The sequence below is a fragment of the Indicator indicator genome, chromosome 14 (genome assembly GCF_027791375.1).
Source record: "Indicator indicator isolate 239-I01 chromosome 14, UM_Iind_1.1, whole genome shotgun sequence".
Lineage (NCBI taxonomy): Eukaryota > Metazoa > Chordata > Aves > Piciformes > Indicatoridae > Indicator > Indicator indicator.
Genome location: NC_072023.1, coordinates 13,155,788 through 13,175,870, shown reverse-complemented (window position 1 = coordinate 13,175,870; position 20,083 = coordinate 13,155,788). Strand labels below are relative to the sequence as shown.

At 34.7% G+C, this 20,083-nt stretch overlaps 2 protein-coding genes across 5 annotated transcripts in view; one reads left to right on the top strand and one right to left on the bottom strand.

The window, feature by feature from the left end:
- The window catches only part of PARPBP (PARP1 binding protein), a 34,346-nt gene extending 16,080 nt beyond the window's left edge, over nt 1–18,266 (top strand). For 2 of the 4 annotated variants that reach the window (XM_054387000.1, XM_054386998.1), the window contains 5 exons: nt 1,844–2,027; nt 5,615–5,793; nt 8,609–8,690; nt 17,142–17,292; nt 17,829–18,266. In XM_054387000.1, the coding sequence (XP_054242975.1) occupies nt 1,844–2,027; nt 5,615–5,793; nt 8,609–8,690; nt 17,142–17,292; nt 17,829–18,163 (931 nt within the window). In that variant the 3' untranslated portion in view covers nt 18,164–18,266. Of the gene's footprint in view, nt 1–1,843; nt 2,028–5,614; nt 5,794–8,608; nt 8,691–17,141; nt 17,293–17,800 lie in introns of all 4 variants that reach the window. The other 2 variants (XM_054387001.1, XM_054386999.1) reach the window with 2 other exon arrangements.
- A 131-nt stretch (nt 18,267–18,397) lies between these two features.
- On the bottom strand, nt 18,398–19,705 carry PMCH (pro-melanin concentrating hormone). Its single transcript, XM_054386974.1, has 3 exons — nt 19,457–19,705; nt 18,749–18,950; nt 18,398–18,583 (listed from the first exon to the last, which is right to left on the bottom strand). The coding sequence occupies exons 1-3, from the start codon at nt 19,703–19,705 to the stop codon at nt 18,534–18,536; spliced, it is 501 nt and encodes a 166-aa protein (XP_054242949.1). The 3' UTR covers nt 18,398–18,533.
- Between the last annotated feature and the right edge of the window lie 378 nt (nt 19,706–20,083).

Sequence of the window (20,083 nt, the reverse complement as noted above, 5' to 3'; positions counted from 1 at the left end):
AAAAGAGGGGTCCACAGGCACAGGATCTTGACTACAATACTGGAAATAAACACATGCCTTGTAAGAACAGAGAAAAAAATTGATGCTTCTCTTGAGTGCTGTCTCAGTCTCTAGTTGTAGTTCAGGGTATTTTCTAAATGCAAAGTTCTACTTAGTTTTCCTGGAATCCAGTTGTTGTTGGTTTTGTTTTTTTGTTTTTAAAGTATGGGTTCTTTTTGTCTCTTGTTTAGATTTTTTTTTTCCTTTATTATTGCACGTTACAGCTTCCACTCAAAGGTGAAAACAACTGTGTATGTGAAAAAAGTAAGAAGAGAGGGAAGACATTTACACTCCTGTAAATTATAGCTCAACGTAAAATAATAGCTACCACACTCTGAAAAGTAGAATGACATTGAAGACAAAATGTCACAGGGAAATAATGAAGTCCTTTTATATAAGTGATGTCAAGAAATAGATAAACAATTGCTTGGTGGTGTGAGTGGAATCTTGATTATAATCAACTTTGTCAGTCTGTATGGTGGCTTCTTGTTCTGAGACTACTACTGGAAAATTAAAGAGGATAAAGTTTCCAAACAGCATGCAACTTCAAAAAGCTCTGAGAAGAGCTGCATTATGATGTAGGAAGGTTGACTGTTTCTTGTAATGCTTTGTTTATTTGCCTAGACTCATCCAATAATAGAAGTCTTTGACTTAATGTTTCGTGTAGGTACTGGATAAAATTATCATGTTTTTAACTCAAGGGGTTTATTCTATCTTTCACTAAATCTTCATTAAAATAGTCAAGAAGTTTTCTCAGTACAGCTTTTTATAATCTCTGGGATAAGATCTGTGATGCTCTAGGTAACTCACTGAACCTTATTCATGATCACAGCTCATGGTAGTGGTTCATGGTTAGCAATTCCTGCTTTCATACCTCCCACGTGGCTTTTGCATCCAATCCACCACACATTACACTTGAAAAAGGAGCAATTCATTCCTTACACTTGGATTTCTCCATTCTTACAGTGCATTATGATCACACTTATTATAAGCTTTGTTATTTTGGTAATTCAGAGCAACGTTGTTCAGGGCAGCACTTTAAACTCTTGTGTGGAAAGATGCACTTATAAAAGGTCAGTGGAATTTTTGTAATTGTAACTGCTTTTTTCTCATTCACCAGGTAAATCAAGGCACATCCGTCACAAGAGCCTCAGTCCCTGTAGCCATTTTTGGGACACAAGATTTTTGGCTTTTCTTGTGATTCTTCAAGAACTGATATTTTTATTTGATTTGTTTTGTACCTCAGGGCACAAAATTAAACTACTAAGTTCTTGTCTGTATGCGTTTTTGATAGTTGATGAAAAAGGGATCAGTAGTGTGCGCCTTTATGGCAAACAGTGATGTTGATCTAGTCTAATTACTATCTATTTAAATCAAATTGAAGCCAGAACAATATTTTCAAGCACTTTTATGATGCACGGAAGTCTTGAAAGTCTAATAGGCTGTTAAATTGGAATGCATGTTCCAGTGAAACATTTTGTTTATACGTAACAGCTTATGAGCAAAACAGTAACTGTAGCTTTAAGGAAAGTACTTTTCTTCAGACTTCCATGGAGAAAATAGTGTTGTTTTGCAGCTCAGAGTATTGCTAAATGCTGAATTCATTACCTTTTCTAATATTTTTTTTTTTTTTTACTAAACTATTATGTTTGACAATCCTTCTATACTGCTGTTTGATTTAAAAGATCAAAGCTGTTCTCTGAAGAGTTTTGGTTAACTGTGAAGACTGGCTGTGTTCAACACTAATAGGTATACTAAAGCACTGCCAAGATTAATGTGGAGATGACCCTGTGCCTATTTTCAGACTCGCAGGAGGGCGAATTCTGTCAACAGTGAAGATGCATTTGATAAAAGGCCGAAGCAATGGGGATCCTTTCTGTAAGGCAGTAGAGGAGGTTGTAGAAGATTTGGATTTGAAGATTAAAAATATTATTGATTCACAACAGGAAGTCTTGACTTCCAGCTCTACTGGAGTCAGTCCAGCACGGGTAATGGGAGTTTTTGTTCTTATTATTTAGCTTTACAAGAAAGCACATGTCTTTTGCCTGTTTTGTTTCTTTTTTATTTTTTAAAGGACTTTGTATAGAGTGTTATCTTTTCATAACAGTACAAATTATAGTCATTTTCTCTACACTGTGGTTTTAAACTTGTTTAAAGATTTATACCTAAGGATTACAGAGTGGATTTTAAAAAAGATCATTTACTAAAAATTCTTACCTCAAAATTGTAAACAAAACACTCTTCAAAACTTATTTATGCGGTTGTTATAGATGTAAATATTTGTAACTGTTAGGTTTGCCACTAATTTCAGGGCAGTAAAGCTATAACAAATTTCCAAACAAATAGTACCTCAGGAAAATGGAATTAAGAATTTGAGACGTATTGGTAATTTTGATTAAAATGCACTGGATTTAATAGGCTCATCATCAAATACTTCTGAGGATAAAGTTAAATATGAAAGAAGCTCGAACCAAGGTGAAATATGGAGTTAGAGATAGTTACAGTAATTGGAGGAGGTAATGTGCAAAATGTGGACTGAACACTGCCAGCAAATGGAATAAATGGTAGGAATTTTTGGTTTTGTAATGATGGCAAAGGGACGAGGGAAAGAATGTGTGAAAAATGTCTGCCTCTGGTGTTGTGATGATGCTGTTTTGAATTTGGTGTGAGGAATTATTTCTATTTATTATTTCTTTTTGATGTAAATAAAGTTTGTGAAGATTGTGAATGCATATTTTATTGATAATTCTCAAATATATGACTCACAGAAGTAGTGTGGAAAATGGAGCTTAGACAAATATTAAGAGACTGGTGTCAAAATGCATATTTTAGTGGAGCTTGTTGTGGTAGAATATTTTATTAAGCATGTGGAGGGTAGGTTACCATTAAAAAACAAACAAAATAAACTAAGTTTATCAAAAGAATTTGAGTTGCATAGAAGGAGACCATATGTATCATTCCATTAGATCTCAGGACAGCAAAGATTATGGCTCTGTGTTGTTTCACATAAAGCTTATTTTTCAATTTTTAATCTTTTTTCCTTTGCTTTGTAAAGAAACTCTCAAACTCTAATGCTATAACTTTTCAGAAAAGTAGTTCTATATTTAGAATAAGTTCTGGTTTTGATAGGATCTTAAGTTTTTTCATACATAAGAGATTGAATAATTTCTTTGAGTTGAAATATAAAATAATTTAACTGTAGAGCTGAAAATATCTCCACTAGTTCTTGTGAAGGCTGCTTTCTCATCAAATTTACCTGCAAAAGACTTTGTTAGAAAAACATTTGGTTTTGTCCTGGCACTAGCAGTTTTCTTCCATTGTTGCTTAGTTTTTCTGCAAATACCGATTTTATAAGAATTTAGAGCTACAGGAAATGTTATTTCTTTGTGCAGTAATACTTTAGCTAGCCTGTTCAGGCAACTGATTGGTAACATCCCTTGGAAGACCATCCTGAAGGACAAAGGAATTGAGGAAGGCTGGATACGGATCAGCAGAATGAGAGAGGTGATTGTTGTGTGGTACTTGGCACTGGTGAGGCCGTGCCTTGAGTACTGTGTATTTGGGCATGCAGTATAACAGACATTGAGGTGCTGGGGCAGGTCCAGGGAAGGGCAATGAAGCTGCTAAAGGGTCTCGAGAATAAGCCTTACGAAGAGTGGCTGAGGGAGCTGTGGCTGGGAGACATTCTTGCTCTCTACAACTACCTGAAAGGAGGTTGTAGGGAGGTTGGTGATGGTTTCTACAACTACCTGAAAGGAGGTTCTAGGGAGGTTGGTGATGGTCTCTCCTCACAAGTCACAGCTGATAGGACAAGAGGAAATGGCATTAAGTTATGCCAGAGAAGGTTTAGACTATGTGATAGGAAAGACTTCCATACTGAAAGGGTTATCAAAGGCTGGAACAAGCTGCCCAGGGAAGTGGTTGAATCGCCATCCCTTGTTGTACTTAAAAACTGTTTAGATATCGTGCTCAAGGGTATGGTGTAGTAGTGGCCCTGGTGGAGTTAGATAATGGTTGGACTTAAGAGGGCTTTTCCAACCATAGTGATTCTGTAATTCAGTGTTGAAGCCTGCATGAGTGACTAATAGGAACTGTGATTAATTTCTTCTGGAGAAAATTACTGCTGTAAATGGAATCTGGCTGGTGTTTCTGGAAGTAACAAGAATAGTCCTGACTAGCTGATGGTCACTACAGTTGAAAGACTGATCACCTGTTTTCCTGAAAAACTAATTTGAATCATGATTTTAGGGTTACTAATAAGCAAGATTCTCATGGTAAGGATTGTTGTCTTGCCTGAAGTTCTTGTTGTGCCTTGGACAATAGAATTTTAGTCCGTGGTTAATACACTAAGTCACTGTTGTTGTAGCACATGAGATTTCTGAAGATTAGCTTTGTGGTAGTTAGGAGGTTATGTTATAGTCTAAAGTTGTGTGAGGTTTTGTTTGTGGGTTTGTTGTTTTGGTTTGTTGGGTTTTTTTTTCCTTTGTGTATAGTCAGCCAAGATGATGCCCAATTCATACATTTCTTATTAAGACAAATTTACTGTGACACACATGACATTTTATAAAAATCTGTGATGTGGTGATGTAATGACTGAAGAGGTTCAGAATAAGTTTTGAGGAAATTAAATGGTATTGAAATAGGCCAATTTTGTAAAGCCAAGTAACAACCATTTCTGTAATTGCTATTTCTAGCTATTGATTATAACTTATAGTAACTGACTGGCATCTGTTGCTATGGTTTCTTGCAAGCTACATACAATAATTGGTGTAATGAAATAGAGAAATAGAATTTGATCTTTTGAAGACTGTATTTAAAAGCAGTTAACTGATTAGATAAATGTAGTTCATTGCTTGTCCTGCCTTTCTGAACAAAGTCAGGCTACACAGTGTTTCTGTGTATTGGTAAATACCCTATAGTTTTTCAAATCTACTACTGTGTATTAAGCACTAAATTTCTCTGTGGAACTCCTAGTCTTTTTAAAGAAAAGTATAGCAAACTTGCAATTCTTGCAGTCCCATAGTGGCTATGGAGTTCTACATCTGTACTGCTGACTGTACTATTGAGCACTTCCAGATGTGGATTATTATTTTCTTTAAGGAATTCTTTATTCTTGCGGAAAATCGTGAGGAATTCATCTTGTTCCAAACAACGGATTGTGCCAAGAACCTCTGTTTTCAAATCTCGATGGAAATCTCACTTTTAACCAACTGCTTTAGCAGATTCAGTTAGAGGAGTTGAACTTCACCAGAACGTGTTTTGTGTACCTCAAAATACTCAAATTGGTTGTGAGAAAATATATGTTAATTTCTGCTGCATAGTTTCATCATAGATTTGTTTATTTAACTGTGACTTGCTCATCAGTGTATACCTCCAGCTGGCAGTGATCTAAGCTCTATTAATTTAATGGGATGAGAAAGAAATTTTCTCATGTACAGGTTCCCTGTAAATGCTCACTGTGAAAGGGAAGGAGGGGACTTTCACACCTTGGGCTGGTATGGGTTCCTGTTGAATGTGAGCTATTGGTCTGGCTTTTTGATTGTTCCTATTGTATATTACTTTTATTTACTTTCAGCCAAAACTGCATTCCATAAATCATGGCACTGTGTATTGTGGCAGAGATACTGTAAAGGTCTTACTAGTTCTTCTGGATGAAGAAACTGTCAATCCTCCTACCCAGAACAAAGCAGACCTATTATATGAGGATGAAAGCTTTAACTTGCTTGGAACAACCTCTGTGTTAACACTCTTCAAGTGAGTATTAGAATGTTTCTTGTGTTTGTATTGGGTTTGCTTTTAAGGCCAAGTGGCTAACAAACCATTGATATTACTTGCACAAAGTGAATGACCAAAGTGCAACCTTTTGTGAGGTTAGGTGTAAAGAGGGAAAGCATTTTTTGAACAGTTTCAAGACCTCAAAAGAATTCTGCCTTCACATTCTCATTTTCTGTGTCTTCAAGATGTTTGTGAATAGAGTTTTTGAAGTATTATGTTTCTGGGTTGCACAAAACCTATGAGGAAATGTCTTCTGCAACACACCTAAGTACTAATTTTTTAAGTTGAGTTCAAATAATGTCTGTTTAGTAGCTAATGAATTTACTATTAAATTTGAAGATGCCTCTTTTGTCTGGCTCTCACATGAGGTTGGTTGTTTTTTTAATTATAGTTTGTTTTCTTCCCACATAGTAATTATTTTGTGGACACAACTTTAAAGAGTTAAATAGTTTTTTGTATCATGATCAACTGGTCAGGATAGTATTGCATGAAGGACGCTGAAACAAATTCACATGCATGAAGATTTATTAGCACAGTCTGTAGCTAATGGCATGCATCTAGTGTTGAAAGTTGCTTTTAGAGAAGAATAAAATCAAAAGAGAAGGGAGGGGAAAGAGAAAACTCTCTGGTGGCCTGCTGGGAAGTAAAGCAGTCTGAGTTCCCAGACAGGCATCCTCTGAAGTACAGTGGTTGATTCTCCAATAGCTCTTTTTCCAGATTAACTAAATTATCTTCATAAGGACCTGCTCAAGCCCCTTACTGGTTACTCCAAGCATCTGTTAATCAGGACAGAGGCTGTGTGGCCTGTTGGTTATTAATTTCCATGCATGCATGTAGGGTTTTTGGGTTTCCTAACATAAAAGAAGATCTACAATGAAAAGGGTAGGTAAAAGGAGGTGTTTCTTATGCTGGTGGTAGTTAGTCTTTTAACATGAAAGCCCACCATAACAACACTACCAGTGTGTACAGGTGCAAGGCTGTGAGTATAACAGCAAGGAAGAACAAAAGTACAAGGCCGAAGATCCTAAAAGTCAGAATTTAAGGTTTCCAATAGATTTACTGTTTGGCTTTTCATGAAAGGAACAAGCACATTCTAACAAAACTAAAAAAACAAACCAAACAAACAACTGCACTAATAGGAATTCTAAATAAACCTGTAATAATTTTTAATGTAAAAGGCAGCTTCTAACACTGTATTGTTGAATATTTCTTTCATTGATCAAAAAAAGTCTGTGGTAGCTGTAGCTATAAATTTCTATTTCATTATGCAACAGCCTTAAAATAAGAGACTGAAATCAGAGCTCTTTTTCCATTACTTGAGGTTCAGGAAAAATTGACCTACATTACTTTTTAAATGGTTTTATTAATTTAATAAATCTGACTGTGACTGTACTTTTATCAGAAAGAAAAGAAGCTTAATCAGATTTAGATTAATGCTCTATGTGAATGGAATCAAGGCCCACCTGAGTTCTTCTGAAATAAACACTGTTACTATTCAGAGCTACAAATCTTGATCATACATACAAATATATATGTACCTCTTCAATTTAAAATGGCTTTTAAAACTCTTTTTTCTGAATAAGAGTGCCCACTGAGTGCTTTAATTTCACTTACCTCATTCAGTTTTTCAGCTGAAAATTTTTGCAGTGAGGGTTCTCTTTTTCTGATTTTGCAGGCTCAACAGGTATTCAGGGTTTGGGGCAACTTTTTGTTTGCTGCTGTTTTTTAGATCATTTCCATCATCTACCTACTCTGAATGCAGTTGGTATCACTTACTCAATTATTTTCTTGCTCTTCAAAATTTCCCTCTTCTTAAGGAATACCTATGTTGATCTGGTATACAAAATACAGAATCTCTCGAAAACCCATTTTTGTGGGCATTGAAAAACTTTTTCATGCACTGGAGGAGCAGTGATGATTTAATCAGATGCTTATTCTGAGGAATCATCAGTTGTTGGAATAGTGGGATGCTGAGAATTTTGTCATAAGGGGTTGCAAAGAGGACTTAGGAACCAAAACAACAATATAGGCTGGAGCATGCTGAAGCTACATGTTTTGACAATTTAAATAGCAAAAGCATTGCAAGGTCCTGCAGAAATTTTGCAACACAGACAAACTGAAATAAATACTGAGCTAAATAAAATGAATTTTATTTATGGAACACTTGAATGAAATGAGCTAAATAAAATAAAGGAGCTATTTTTGAAAAAACTGTCCTCACATGCACGCTGGCATACCATAAGCAGAGAAGTAATTATTTACAGATGCACAGATTCGTTCTTACTTCAAGACCAAAAAAAATCTTCATATGCATCAATAGTTTTGCATTATATGCATCAATTTTTTTTCATTATTGTATGTAACTATTCACATACCGAAATATAGGAGGGTGGAAGCATTTTGTTTGAGTACTCCTGTTGAAAAGTGTGCAAATACAACAAAAATTATTCTGGATGTCAACCAGATGCTCTTCAAGGGTGTGTAAGCTGAATGGTGTAACTTTGTAATGCAGCACCAACATTGTGGCTGCAGAATATTGTAAAGCTACTGCAAAATGATACCAGAAATTAGAACTGTAGGTCTGTTTTCATTACACTGTTTTCAGTTGTCACAGTACATGTGGTTATTTAGGAAGGGAAGTAACAAAGTAAAGCTTGGAGAGGGAAGATACCTGCTATCTTGTTCCTGAGGAACATGGTATGGTAAATATTTTTCTTAACTATTTGTGTGTTAATTATTTTTCTTAACTCTTTGCTTTTAACATGCTCTAAATAATTAACTCTTTTTAATATAGATCTCCAGCACGATCAAATGGATCTTCTCCAAAACCTCTTAGGCAACGTATTCAGAAATCTATGGATGACAAAATAGTCAAGGTACTTCCTCTGAGACTATAGATGCACTGAAATAGTAGTACTTAAATGCTAATACTTGGCTAAAAAAAATAGTATAATTGTGCTAATCGGCCCAACTTGAACAGTGTTGAAGGGAAATGTCGAAAACTCCAGAAGGGAAAAGCTTTAAAGTACTTCTTAATGAAGCTCTCTTATTTGAGAAACAGAGTTAATCGATATTTCTTCATTTAACCATCTGTTTACTTCAGGATTATAGAAATAAATCTGAACACAGGCATATGATTTCAGTTCTGATAATATAGGCATTCTAAAAGTGCACTTTCTAGGGGATTCTTTTTATTTCTGACATTTTGAGGACATTTCCATACTTCTACTTTGTGAACAATAAAACAAAGATGCTAATGTCTGCTATTTTATAGATGGAATAGAACATTACAAGAGTATGTTGATACTGTGAGTAGCACTATTCTGAAGAACAAGTTCAGTGCTTCTGAAAATTGTAGTTTTCCAGTGTACTGCATTTTATATTTATTTATTCCCCACCCCCAGTTGTCAGATCTGATTGCTGGGACTATGGAAAGGGGCAAGGCTTGTATCTTCCATGGCATTTTAACAGATGCCCAAAAGCATAGTGACTTAGTGTTTTCTTAGAAGCTTCATCCAGACAACAGGTAAAAATACAAATGTAATTAGTATATAAATCAGTCAACAGAGGTGTTTTAAGCTGTTATGATTACTTCTAATGGAAAATATCTTTCTGCCACTTGACATAATGGGAATTTTAACATATTACATGTGTGAGAAGCAAGGAAGTACAATGAAAAGGATTGTCAGTATTTCTAGCATTTGTTTTAAATATACTCCAACTTCATTATGAGTGGTATTTTTTTGCTTAAACCTCATTGGGAAATTACAAAACATCGAAACTGATGAAGAATCTTGTTTATATTAATTTGATGATAAGCAGCCTATTTAAATCGCAACTTTACTCATCAAGAGGCAAAACTGTGCTATGCTGTTTGCACAATACATGGAAATAGTTTTCTTATCTAAATGGAGATTTTGCAATTGGATTCATGAATAGATGTATTCAGTATCAAAGTACAAAAATTATCATCTTAAAGTAATTGCCTGTCACATTTCAGACCTTTACGGGAAACTTACGTGGTTTATGTCAGAAACTATTAAAAATATGAGTCTTGAGACTGATTCATATTATGAAACTATTTTAACTTTTTTCACACATACTTTTTTTTTGCTGATCAAAAATACCAGATGAGCTACCATGATTTCTGTGCCAATAGTAGGTCTTCCAGAGTTGTCTGAATAGTTCAATGAATTATACTTCAGGAGCAGGAGCTGCACACAAAGGTTCATTGTGGCACTCTCCTTTGTTGCCTTAGTAGTACCTGACTCTAATAATTCTTCTGTGACTACTATGATCTTTTTTAATACAAGAATCTGACTTTTTCTATGAGATTCATGTCCTAGTCTTGCTTTAGCATGGTTGACAAAATAGAATGTACCTGTAGCAAAATAGAATGAAACATTTAATTATTTTAGCTGTTTGTGAGGTCTTTCAATCAACTTCTAGAACTGATTTTGAAGCTCACCAGGTGCCTAATATAAATGAGGATGACAATATTTGAATATAAATGAACTTTTTAAAAATGAAAACTGAAATTCAGAGGGAAAGAACAACAGATCTGTAGTCTGAAGTTCACACTTCTAAACCCTTTGGTATCTTAGAAGATTGTAAAGCTTTTATATTTTGTGGATTAAATCTGTGATGGTGGACTCTCTTCCTCTACTTCACTGTGTGGATGGTAATGTGATGTCAAACAGAATGGCTGCTTGGGGCTATGCAGCTTGTATCTTAGAGCAACATTGAGGCTGCTAAACTGCCTCTAAGTAACCACAGGCCATTTTATGGCTTTCTTCCAGCATATCTTATTGCATCAAAAAGACAAATTACAACATGGAACTGAGGCCAGATAACTCAAGACGTTTTTCAGCTTAAGTAGAAACAAAAATCATGCAGTTCAGAGTGTAAATGCTACTCAATTAGGTATTAGCATAGAGTCCTCTTAAGTACACCTTTTACGTCTGTTTCACATTGTTTCCAATTCTTTCTTCTCTGCATATCAGCCAAACATTGCAATCTGAACTGCACTATATTCCTGTGAAGTGTAGAATTATTATTATGGTATTCCTACCTTCACTTCAGTCATTGCTTCTCCTTCTAGTCAACTATAATTGTTGTTGCCAAACAACAGATGACTTTTCTAATTAAAACTCAGATATTTCTCTGCCATTCATCTTTGATCTTCATCCTCTCATATAAAATGCTGAAACATTCCTTTTGTCTTTTTCTGCATTTTGTTTTGGTATTCTTTTGGAGTTGTTTGGGGTTTTTTTGTTCTTTTTTCTACCTTTCTAACAATTTCTAGAGGTTTTTTTACATGTTTCTACTCTTTCCTATTTTTTTTTTTTTTAATCTTAGAGGACTTTACAGGGCCCTGTCACTGTCACCCTTTTTCTTTCTATATCTTCTTTGGTAGAAGTTAGAATGCATCTACAAGCAGGAGTTCAACTTCTATACCATAGTATGAATACCCAGATGTTCATCTTGAGTTGATATATTCATATTTCCTAGTATATTTAACACTAAGATTGGTATCCTGCTTGTTACTACTTCACTCCATAACACCTTTGGAATATTTTCTGCTCTATCTGTATGTTAATTTTCAGACTAGCTGTTTTAGGTCTCTGTTTTTTATGTTGCTTCTTACAGCTGAAGAAATTTTCTATATGTATCTGTAGAACTCATTATCCTGTTTGAAATTTTTTTCAGTACCTTTAAATCAACCCATCTCCAAAACTTAGCAGTGCTTTGTATTGAGATGAATGGCATTTATGATGACTAATTTCAGTTCCTTTCTCTATGAATCCAAATATTTCTTGTCTTGGGTCATAGTGTCTCCTGGTAGAAATAAATTTTGTTCTGTCTTTACTATGCAGCACATAGCACAATGAATTCCTTGTCCATGACCATAGATCTCAAATGCTGTAGTAATATATATCACCTTCTTACACTGAATACCAGTCTTCATTGTTTCATAGAACCATTAAATGGTTGCTTGTAAAATTCATAATTGTAAAATTTGTTATGCATAATGCACTCATGTTAAAAATTGACTCAGAAAAGAATACATTACACTTATTTTTTTCAATAAGACAGTAGCAATATGATATTTCTTCAGTGTCAGTGACTTTTCTGAGAAATTTCTTACGCATTATATGTGATGGTAGCATTAGTTCTGTAAAATTGTCCTAAGGACCTTTATATCATGCTGCCTCTGATAGGTGATTAGTCTGTAGTACAAATCCATGATCTCTCATAGAACTTGTGCCCTAGAAGGCTCCTTTTCCATGATATTTGAGAAGGGAAGAAAAACAACTTGGTTGTATGCTGAGTCTATCAGGATGTATGTGCTGAATAAAAGAAGAAAAATCTAGAAAAATCAAGAAAGTGAATGGAGAAACAGTTTTCTAAATTAAAAAAAAAAGCAACAAAACAAAAAAGGAGAAATGAAAACAAAGGAGGAGGAATGAAAACAAAAATCATCATGTCCTTTCCTTCCTTAAGAGGAACAGATATCTCAATGTCTCAACTTCTGGAGAATTATGTGGAGGAGTGCCAGATGATAATATTTAGACCTAGGGCACAACATTGTATGTATGTGTTTAATATCTGCACGAGAGAGTGGATAAAGTAAACAGGTAGCTATGACTTGGAATTGATGCTTAAAAATAAGCTTGTGGGTCTTTCTGTTGTGCCAACACAAATTCCTGGCAACACTGAAAGACAAAGAAATATTTTTGTTGTTCAATCCTCATTAAACACTGGAGAAGATGCAGAAAGATCACCTAACTATAACAGCATTTGTTAGGAGGCAAAGCTGTCACTCTTAGCCCTTGAGGAGAAAGAAGTCTGGGGAACTAGCATGTTGCTTTTTTTCATTCCTTCCAGCAGAATCAGGTAAGAGTAATAATAAGAAACTCAAATCTTCCTCTGAGAGGCAATTTAGATTTTCAGTTTTGTCTGTTTAAATATCTTCAAGCAAACAGTATTTTGTGGAAGCAGTCTTTAATTCAGAAAGGTTTATAGAGCATCTATTGAGTTATGTCTCTTGTCAGTTGTTCTTATCACTCTTTACTGCTTTATAAAAATATGTAGAAAGTTTCATTGGACAGGAGAGAGGTATTTTAATCTAAAAAGCATTCATCCAACCTTATGTCTGATTCTTTGAAGCATATTTCTATTTTTCTGAAGTGGGTCGATGCCCTATTTGACTGCTTATTTTGTTGATTTCGGTGGGGTTATGTAACTCCTGCTTATTGGTGACAGAAGAATGGAATGACTGTAACGATCACCTGCTTTCTCTGGGTTAAAGAGTAACCTGAGAGACAAAAATATTATGCAACATTTTTGTTGTTTCTTCTGCACCAAAAAAGATTAGTTAGACTTTCAAGTTGTGGGTAAAATACTGTTCTTGAACTAGTGCGATTGGGTGAAACAGTCCTCTAGGAGTTAAGAAGGAAGGAACAAAAGCTATTAGGCTGTAAGCATGCATTATGAGAGAGTTAAAGCTCTTTTTTGTAAACTTGGGATTGTTTTGGCCTTTTGATACATTGTTTTAGAAATCTTGCTGTATTTTTAACACATTTACTCTGAAACAGCTGTAAGGACTTTCAGTAGTTTGGCATGATTTTTTTCTTAATGTAATTGGAGACAACCTTTCCTATGTGAGGCACTATTCCCCTCCAATTGGGAACATAACTGTAGTTTTAGTTTTAAAAGGAATTTGTGGCTGAAGAACTCTAACAAATCTTGGCACACTTGAAGTTCATTGTAATTTTACTGTGTACAGAAATCCTTCCAAGGAAAAAGCTCCACAAAGCAAAAAATCCTAGTCTGCCTTTCTCATGTGATTTGTTCATTCCTATATAAAATGACTTAATATCTAGCTTCATGCACTGCTGGCATTTTTCATTGCTTCGTTTCCTAAATGCTGTTACTTGAGAGAAGTGATTTGCCTATTTGTGATTCCAGTACAAATAAACCGTGACTTGGAAAACTACGAACAGGAAGTAATCAAGAGTTTTCTGCATGCCCACTATAATTTTGAGCAGAAAATTCATACTAATAGAGAAAATCCTCCTCAGGTAGTAGTCTCATCTGTTGTAGCAAGAAATACTTACTTCGAGGCGGAATATAATTATGGAGAATGCTAAGCTGACTAGTAGTTTCAATGTGTATGGAATATGCTGAAAATTAGTATCTGGAAGAGAGGTGGGGAGGGGTGTAAAAGGTTATCTTCAGCACAAAATCTGAAAAAAGACTTTGGTGTCAGTTGATAAACCACACTTGTGTAGAAAATGCTATTTTTGTTCCTACAAGACTTCTGAACTACTTTTCTGGGATCCATAGTGGTGAGTTTTGAAAATTTTTTGAAACCAAATAATGACCTGATTTGAGGCTAAGTCAGTAGTAGGTTAATCTGGGACAGCAAAAGGCTAGTCCAGTATCATGATAGAAAAAAAAAAAAATAGTTTCAGTACAAGAAAAGCTTGCTATTACCTGAGCTGTTCAAGACATTTTTTCACGTTTGAATAACACAATGCTTTGGTTTGGTAAAGATACCATTTATTGTTTTGTTACTCTTCCTTTGCAGTCCCTTCCATTTTTCAACTTTGTCTTTCAACTTACCTTTTTTTTTTTTTTTCTTTTTTTTTTGGAAGGGACAAAGGTTAAGGGTGGGGAAAAGACATTTTCTCTTTTTATCTCTTTTTCTCTTCCAAATAGTACTCTAATTGTTTGGCTGGAAAATAAAACCATGTGTTTATTGTTACTGATGTAGGTTTTCAAATTCTATTATGCCATTCCAGTGTATAAACCCCAAATCTCAACATTCTTAGTAACTAAATATTGGCAGCACTGTTTGTATGCAGATGCTGGAAGAAGATCTGGAATGGATTATCAACTAACTTTTAGAAATAAATAGAGCATGCACCATTAATATTTTGTATATAAGTGAAGGTTTTTGTATTGGCATCTCAAGCAACTGAAAAAGCTTCTCTAGATACAGATGTCAGGGTGGGAGAATATCCTGCTTTCTCTGCTCATTAGGATTATTGACCTGCATGTGCTGAAACTGTCTTAAATTGTGTCATAGTTTTTTACAGATGAACAGCAAAAACAGTGACCCCCTTTTTTCTGAAATGTAGCAGAATTTCTTTCTTTGTATACGGATAACAGCAACATCCCACTTGCTTGTGAAGAGGAGAGGGGATAGTAAGACTGGGTTCATTGCATGCCATTTGTGTAACAACTTGGTTAGCAAACTGAGCTTCTGACATCCTTTTATTCTTCTGGAGCTGTGGGTCATTGGGGTGGTACCTTCAAAGCAGAGGATTTCAGGGAATTTAAAGAACTCCTACTTTTAAGAACCGTTTCAAGCTCTTGACAGGCTTCATTATATGTACGACTTAAGTTGCTCATTTTTCTTTTAAAATATTCCAGTAACGCTCTACTTTTTAATTCAGTGTTATACTTGTGCTCTTTTATTCAGCCTTCAGGCTATTATAATTTACTTACTGCTGCCTTGCTCAATGTAACACAGTATTTTTTCTTAGCGAATGTACATTCCTGGACTAGTTGCTAAGCTTGACTGCTTCAAAGAATTTGGTCTTGTGCTCCTGATTTAAATATAACCTTTAGATCAGTGGTAGCATCAGTTGAAACAGTCATACTTGGTAAAGCTTTTGTATACTGCTTGCAAATGACTAAATGGTATGTGATGCAATACAAAAAGTTTTGAGGAATATTTCAAGCTTCAGTGAAGTTGAAACAGATGGATTTTTGCTGCAAGTTTTTCAGTATTTGAGTTTGATTTCCATTCTTTGACTCCATGTATTCTAATCCCTGCAATCTGAACCAGTGAGGTGTCTGATGGGGTAGAAAAAAAACCCAACCCTTATGTCCTAAAAGTTAATGGGATTTATTGTTATGTAATAGCAACTATTGGGCTTTCTTACTCAGGTTTGGCTTTCTTCATGCTGTGTTTATTAGAGCTTCATTAACTCAGCACAAATTGTAGTTTATTTACCTCTTGAAATACGAATGTGGTAGAACTCTGAGTGAATTACTGTGTAATTTTTGGTGTATGTCATTTGCTGAACAATAATTAAGAATTGAGGGAATTTTGAAGGATTAAGATGAAGTATTTAAGAAACAGCAATTGTAAGAAAATACTTTTCGTTAATATTACAGTAACCTTAAGCTTAAAGAAAAATGTAAGCCCCTAGTACTCTGAATATTGTAATTGTACAACAGGATGTTGATTAAGTTTCAACTAGATTAGAGTTGCATTTTAAATGATTTCAAGTTTTTAAGCTTGTTCTGGGGCTAGCTCCTCTATCCTTCGAAAGACTTTCTGACTCTGAACTAATGCATAAACTTGAAGCACAAAAAAGTCTTGTAATTGTCTATGTATACAGTCTTACCTTATGGTAAATGTTTTAATTAGAGAGTAGACTGACACTTATAAAAATTTAGAACTGTTGAGAGTCAGGCTGTCTGGTTCTATGTGTTAAATCTGCCTTTTTCAGGCTGTTATCTGGCTTAGACAGTTTGTGGTTTGGTAGTGACGGAGAATTGGGGAAATTGAATCGTTTTAATTTTTGAAGAGAATGCTGAGTTTAAACTAAAACTATAGATGTACAGACATATTAAGGCAGAAAGATGATCTGTGTTTCTCCTAGATGGAGATGAGCATGCAGAATCAGACACAATAGTATTTTTCAATATTACAGTTTTCTGGCAACTTCTGCTATGGTATATTTTGACAAATGTGTAGACATTAGCATTCAAAGAGGAAATAGCTTTATGTTGTGACTAAATGGGAAGTCTGAATTTTGGCAAAGAAAATATCTGCAGTAGTACTTTACGTTTGAGTCTTAGGCATATGCATATTGAAATTCAGTTTATTACCTATCATTCCTTTTCAGTGCTGCTATTATGCTTTCCTCTGTACCTGTGGAGGTATGATAATTGACTGTCATAGTTACCACAGCTATTCAAAACGGTAGAACATGCAGGCTATCAAAAGAGGGTGCTAACTTTGAGAGAAAATCATGGGTTGGGGATTTAAAAGCTAATGTATAACTTTGAGAGGTGAAAAAAATGTTATGATTATTTTAGGACTTTAATAGAATAAATTAATAGTATTCTTGGAAGCCTTTACACTTTGCGAATAAATATTTGAAAATGAGCATACTAATTTTTCTGGTGTTTTAGTGGTCTAAAAGCTTTCCAGACAGAAGAATGGGCAAACTTACTATTTCACTAGTCTTTCAGGTATTGTCTTTTTTAAATTATTAAAGCTAATACCAGATTGCTATTTGCAGATGAAGCAATCTTCACTCAAATCTCAGTTTGCATGTACATATAAAAATGAGCTGACTGAGATAAACGGTCAACATTTCCTCAGCAGTAGCCAAAGTCCAACTTGCATAGACCCTGCACCAAAGCAACCTTTAAAAGCTGGAGATGTCACAGGTAAGCTGTAGTAAGATTGAATAATTAAAAGTGATAGCTAATATTTCAAGTGTTATTAAACAGTTTTAATGAAAACAAAATATACATCTGTTTGAAAAATGTTTTGATGCTACCTTGAGGTTAAGAAGTTGATTCTATGTTACGTGTCTGATGTTCCTTATTTTACAAAAGTAAGCTAAGTGAAATTTGCCAAAAAAAACCCCAACAATTTTGCTCCCCTATAAAACATATTATGAAGATAATTTCTATGGCCTTCGAGCATATTTTCTAATATCTTAAGATATAAATCCACTTCCCTAACTTTGTTACTGTTACATGTGTTTGGGCAGCGTCATTTTAAATTGGCAGTGCACTTTAAGAACACATAGCAAATGTAGCAGCAATGCACAGCATAGTTTTGTTTTACGGATAAAGCGCTAGTTTGAGTAAAAAAAAAACATAAAAATCACATGACAGTCCTATGATAGAAAAATGTTGAATAATCCCAGGTAACTTTTTATTTCTTCACATATGTTTTTTATGTTCTTACATGACAGAAGGTATGAATTCATGTCTTGATGTACCAGTGCTTGGAACTATTTCTGAAAATGTTCACCAGACTAGAAGTTATACAGAAATGGGAAAGCTGAGTTGTCAGCCAAGAAACAAGTACTCCAGGAATGAACAGATGGATTTGAATAATGACAAAGTAATCTGTGATAAGGAAAGTGAACCATCTTTGCAAAAAAATGCGAAGAGACCTAAAACTTCGAACAACCCTCAGAAGGAGTTGGATAGCAGAAACGATGGAAAAAGAAAATGCAGCAAAACTGCAAGCAAGAATAAGTTGATTGCCGGTCAGGCAAAATTAACTCACTATTTCCGACTATAAGTTTTGTTTTGACACACATGGCATGTTTACTGGTTCAGAAGGTTGTAGAATTTTGTGAGAAAAGGATGAAATTCTTGCACTGATTCCTCTGACACTCAAATAAGCAGTAGTTTGTGTGTAATATGAGGTAAATACAGGTCTGGGTTATGCAGAAGTCGTTTATTTTATATAACAATACATCATTAGTAATTACAGCTATGTTAGTTTATGATAATGAAGTATGTTTCCCTCTCCGATGTGATGGGAAAGAATTTTTGGATGCATGTGTATAGCTACACTAAAACACAGTAACTTAAGATTACAGTAATTTAAGATTACATTAACTTTAAAATGTTCAGTCTTCAAAGAAGATGGTGTGAATCAGTAATTTTCAGACTTGCCAACACGGTCGATAGACTCTTCCCAGCATACACCTGAGCACTACAGGAAAAGAAAAGTCTGCAAGTTTAAGTCATCAAAGAACTAGAACTCTTTTATGGCCTCTGGAAATATTAATTTAATAAATGCTTCCTCACCTGTTCACATTATGGCATTATAATTTAACAAAAACGGAGTAATTTTTGTGTAAAATAAAGATATACTTACGGTCAAAATCTTGCATTCCTATAGGGAATTTAGGTGAATTTTCTTCACCTGCAGTATCCCTTTCCTGTATTGATTCCATGTTTTGAATTTCAGTGTCAGCTGGAACAGCCATGGCTGCCTTCAGTGCAAGATAAGGTAGTTGCTTCCTACCTAAGTTGATTGCCATAATATGATTTAAGGAATCATGTCTGGAACCTGTGTCCTGTTTTAAGGGAAAACAAGAGTGGCAGTTAATTTGGAGTCAGTTGTGTTCACTTTTTATACTTTACTTTTTGTACTTTATATTTAGCAGTGTGTATATTTTATCTTTCAAGGGGGTATTTTAAAGGTAATGACCTGCATTACATATTTGACTGAAATGGTTTTATGATAAAGAACACGTTAAAGTAATGATACATATTTGGTGAGTTAACAACCTGTTGTTGCATATAGGGACATGCTGAATCAAGCACAAATATAGGCATTCTTTCCTCCACAAGTTTTGACTACGTGTGGTTCTGTAAAAATCAGATTTCTTTTATTCTGCTCTCCAAGTTACACATTGAAAATCTTGGAATTAGAAAATGTAGTCTTGATTATAGTATGCAAAACTGATACTTGCATATATCTACCAGGTTATTACTTTAAATTATTGTGTTTGGTTGCTAAAGGGCTATAAAGAGAATTTCCATTTTACAAGAAGGCCAAAATGTTATACTGAAAACTCACCAAAACTTTCATATTTCTGTCATCCTCTTCATCCAAAACACTGCTGTCTTCAGTCTTAAAATGCTTCAGCAAAGGTATAGCTCCTATGTTTGCAGTTCTATCTCCATTTCTAAGAGCTTTTCCTAGATTTAATGCGGTTAAGAGCATATCTTCATCTTCTACATTTTGCAGAGATTTTGAAACTGAGAGTAGAAAACCTTGAGAAAGAAGACAGAGAGAGAGAATTAACACATATGATGACATACACATTCTTAGTTACTTAATGCTTGCATTGAAGTTAGTTTTCAAATTGTAAGGAATCTTTTCCTGTTGTAAATTAGTATGTTCCACATCTGTGCTCACTTTATATATTTTACAGATTGAATGGAAACTACTTCAGTGACTAATGAGTTCACTCTTTAAAAATGACTCATATCTAGGAGCAGCCTTTTCTATAATCCTTCTAATCCCATCTCTTGTCTGGAACTACTTAAACATTTCTTTAACGTGGATAATTTGTTTCTTTGTATGTTTTTCAAACAGCACAGATTAGTTCCTTTTGATGGATCAGTACAACAAAGTTCACAGAAGAAGTGATGTCCATTTGTGTTGTTTATAAAGCTTTACCTCTACTTGAGGCAATTTAAG

What these genes read in the sequence shown, in the direction of transcription:
- PMCH (XM_054386974.1), bottom strand. Translation starts at nt 19,705, where the DNA reads ATGTGTATGTCATCATATGTGTTAATTCTCTCTCTCTGTCTTCTTTCT. An exon ending in ACAGAAATATGAAAGTTTTG is followed by an intron (nt 18,951 to 19,456) that starts GTGAGTTTTCAG and finishes CCCTTAAAACAG; the next exon opens with GACACAGGTTCCAGACATGA. An exon ending in AGGAATGCAAGATTTTGACC is followed by an intron (nt 18,584 to 18,748) that starts GTAAGTATATCT and finishes CTTTTCCTGTAG; the next exon opens with TGCTCAGGTGTATGCTGGGA.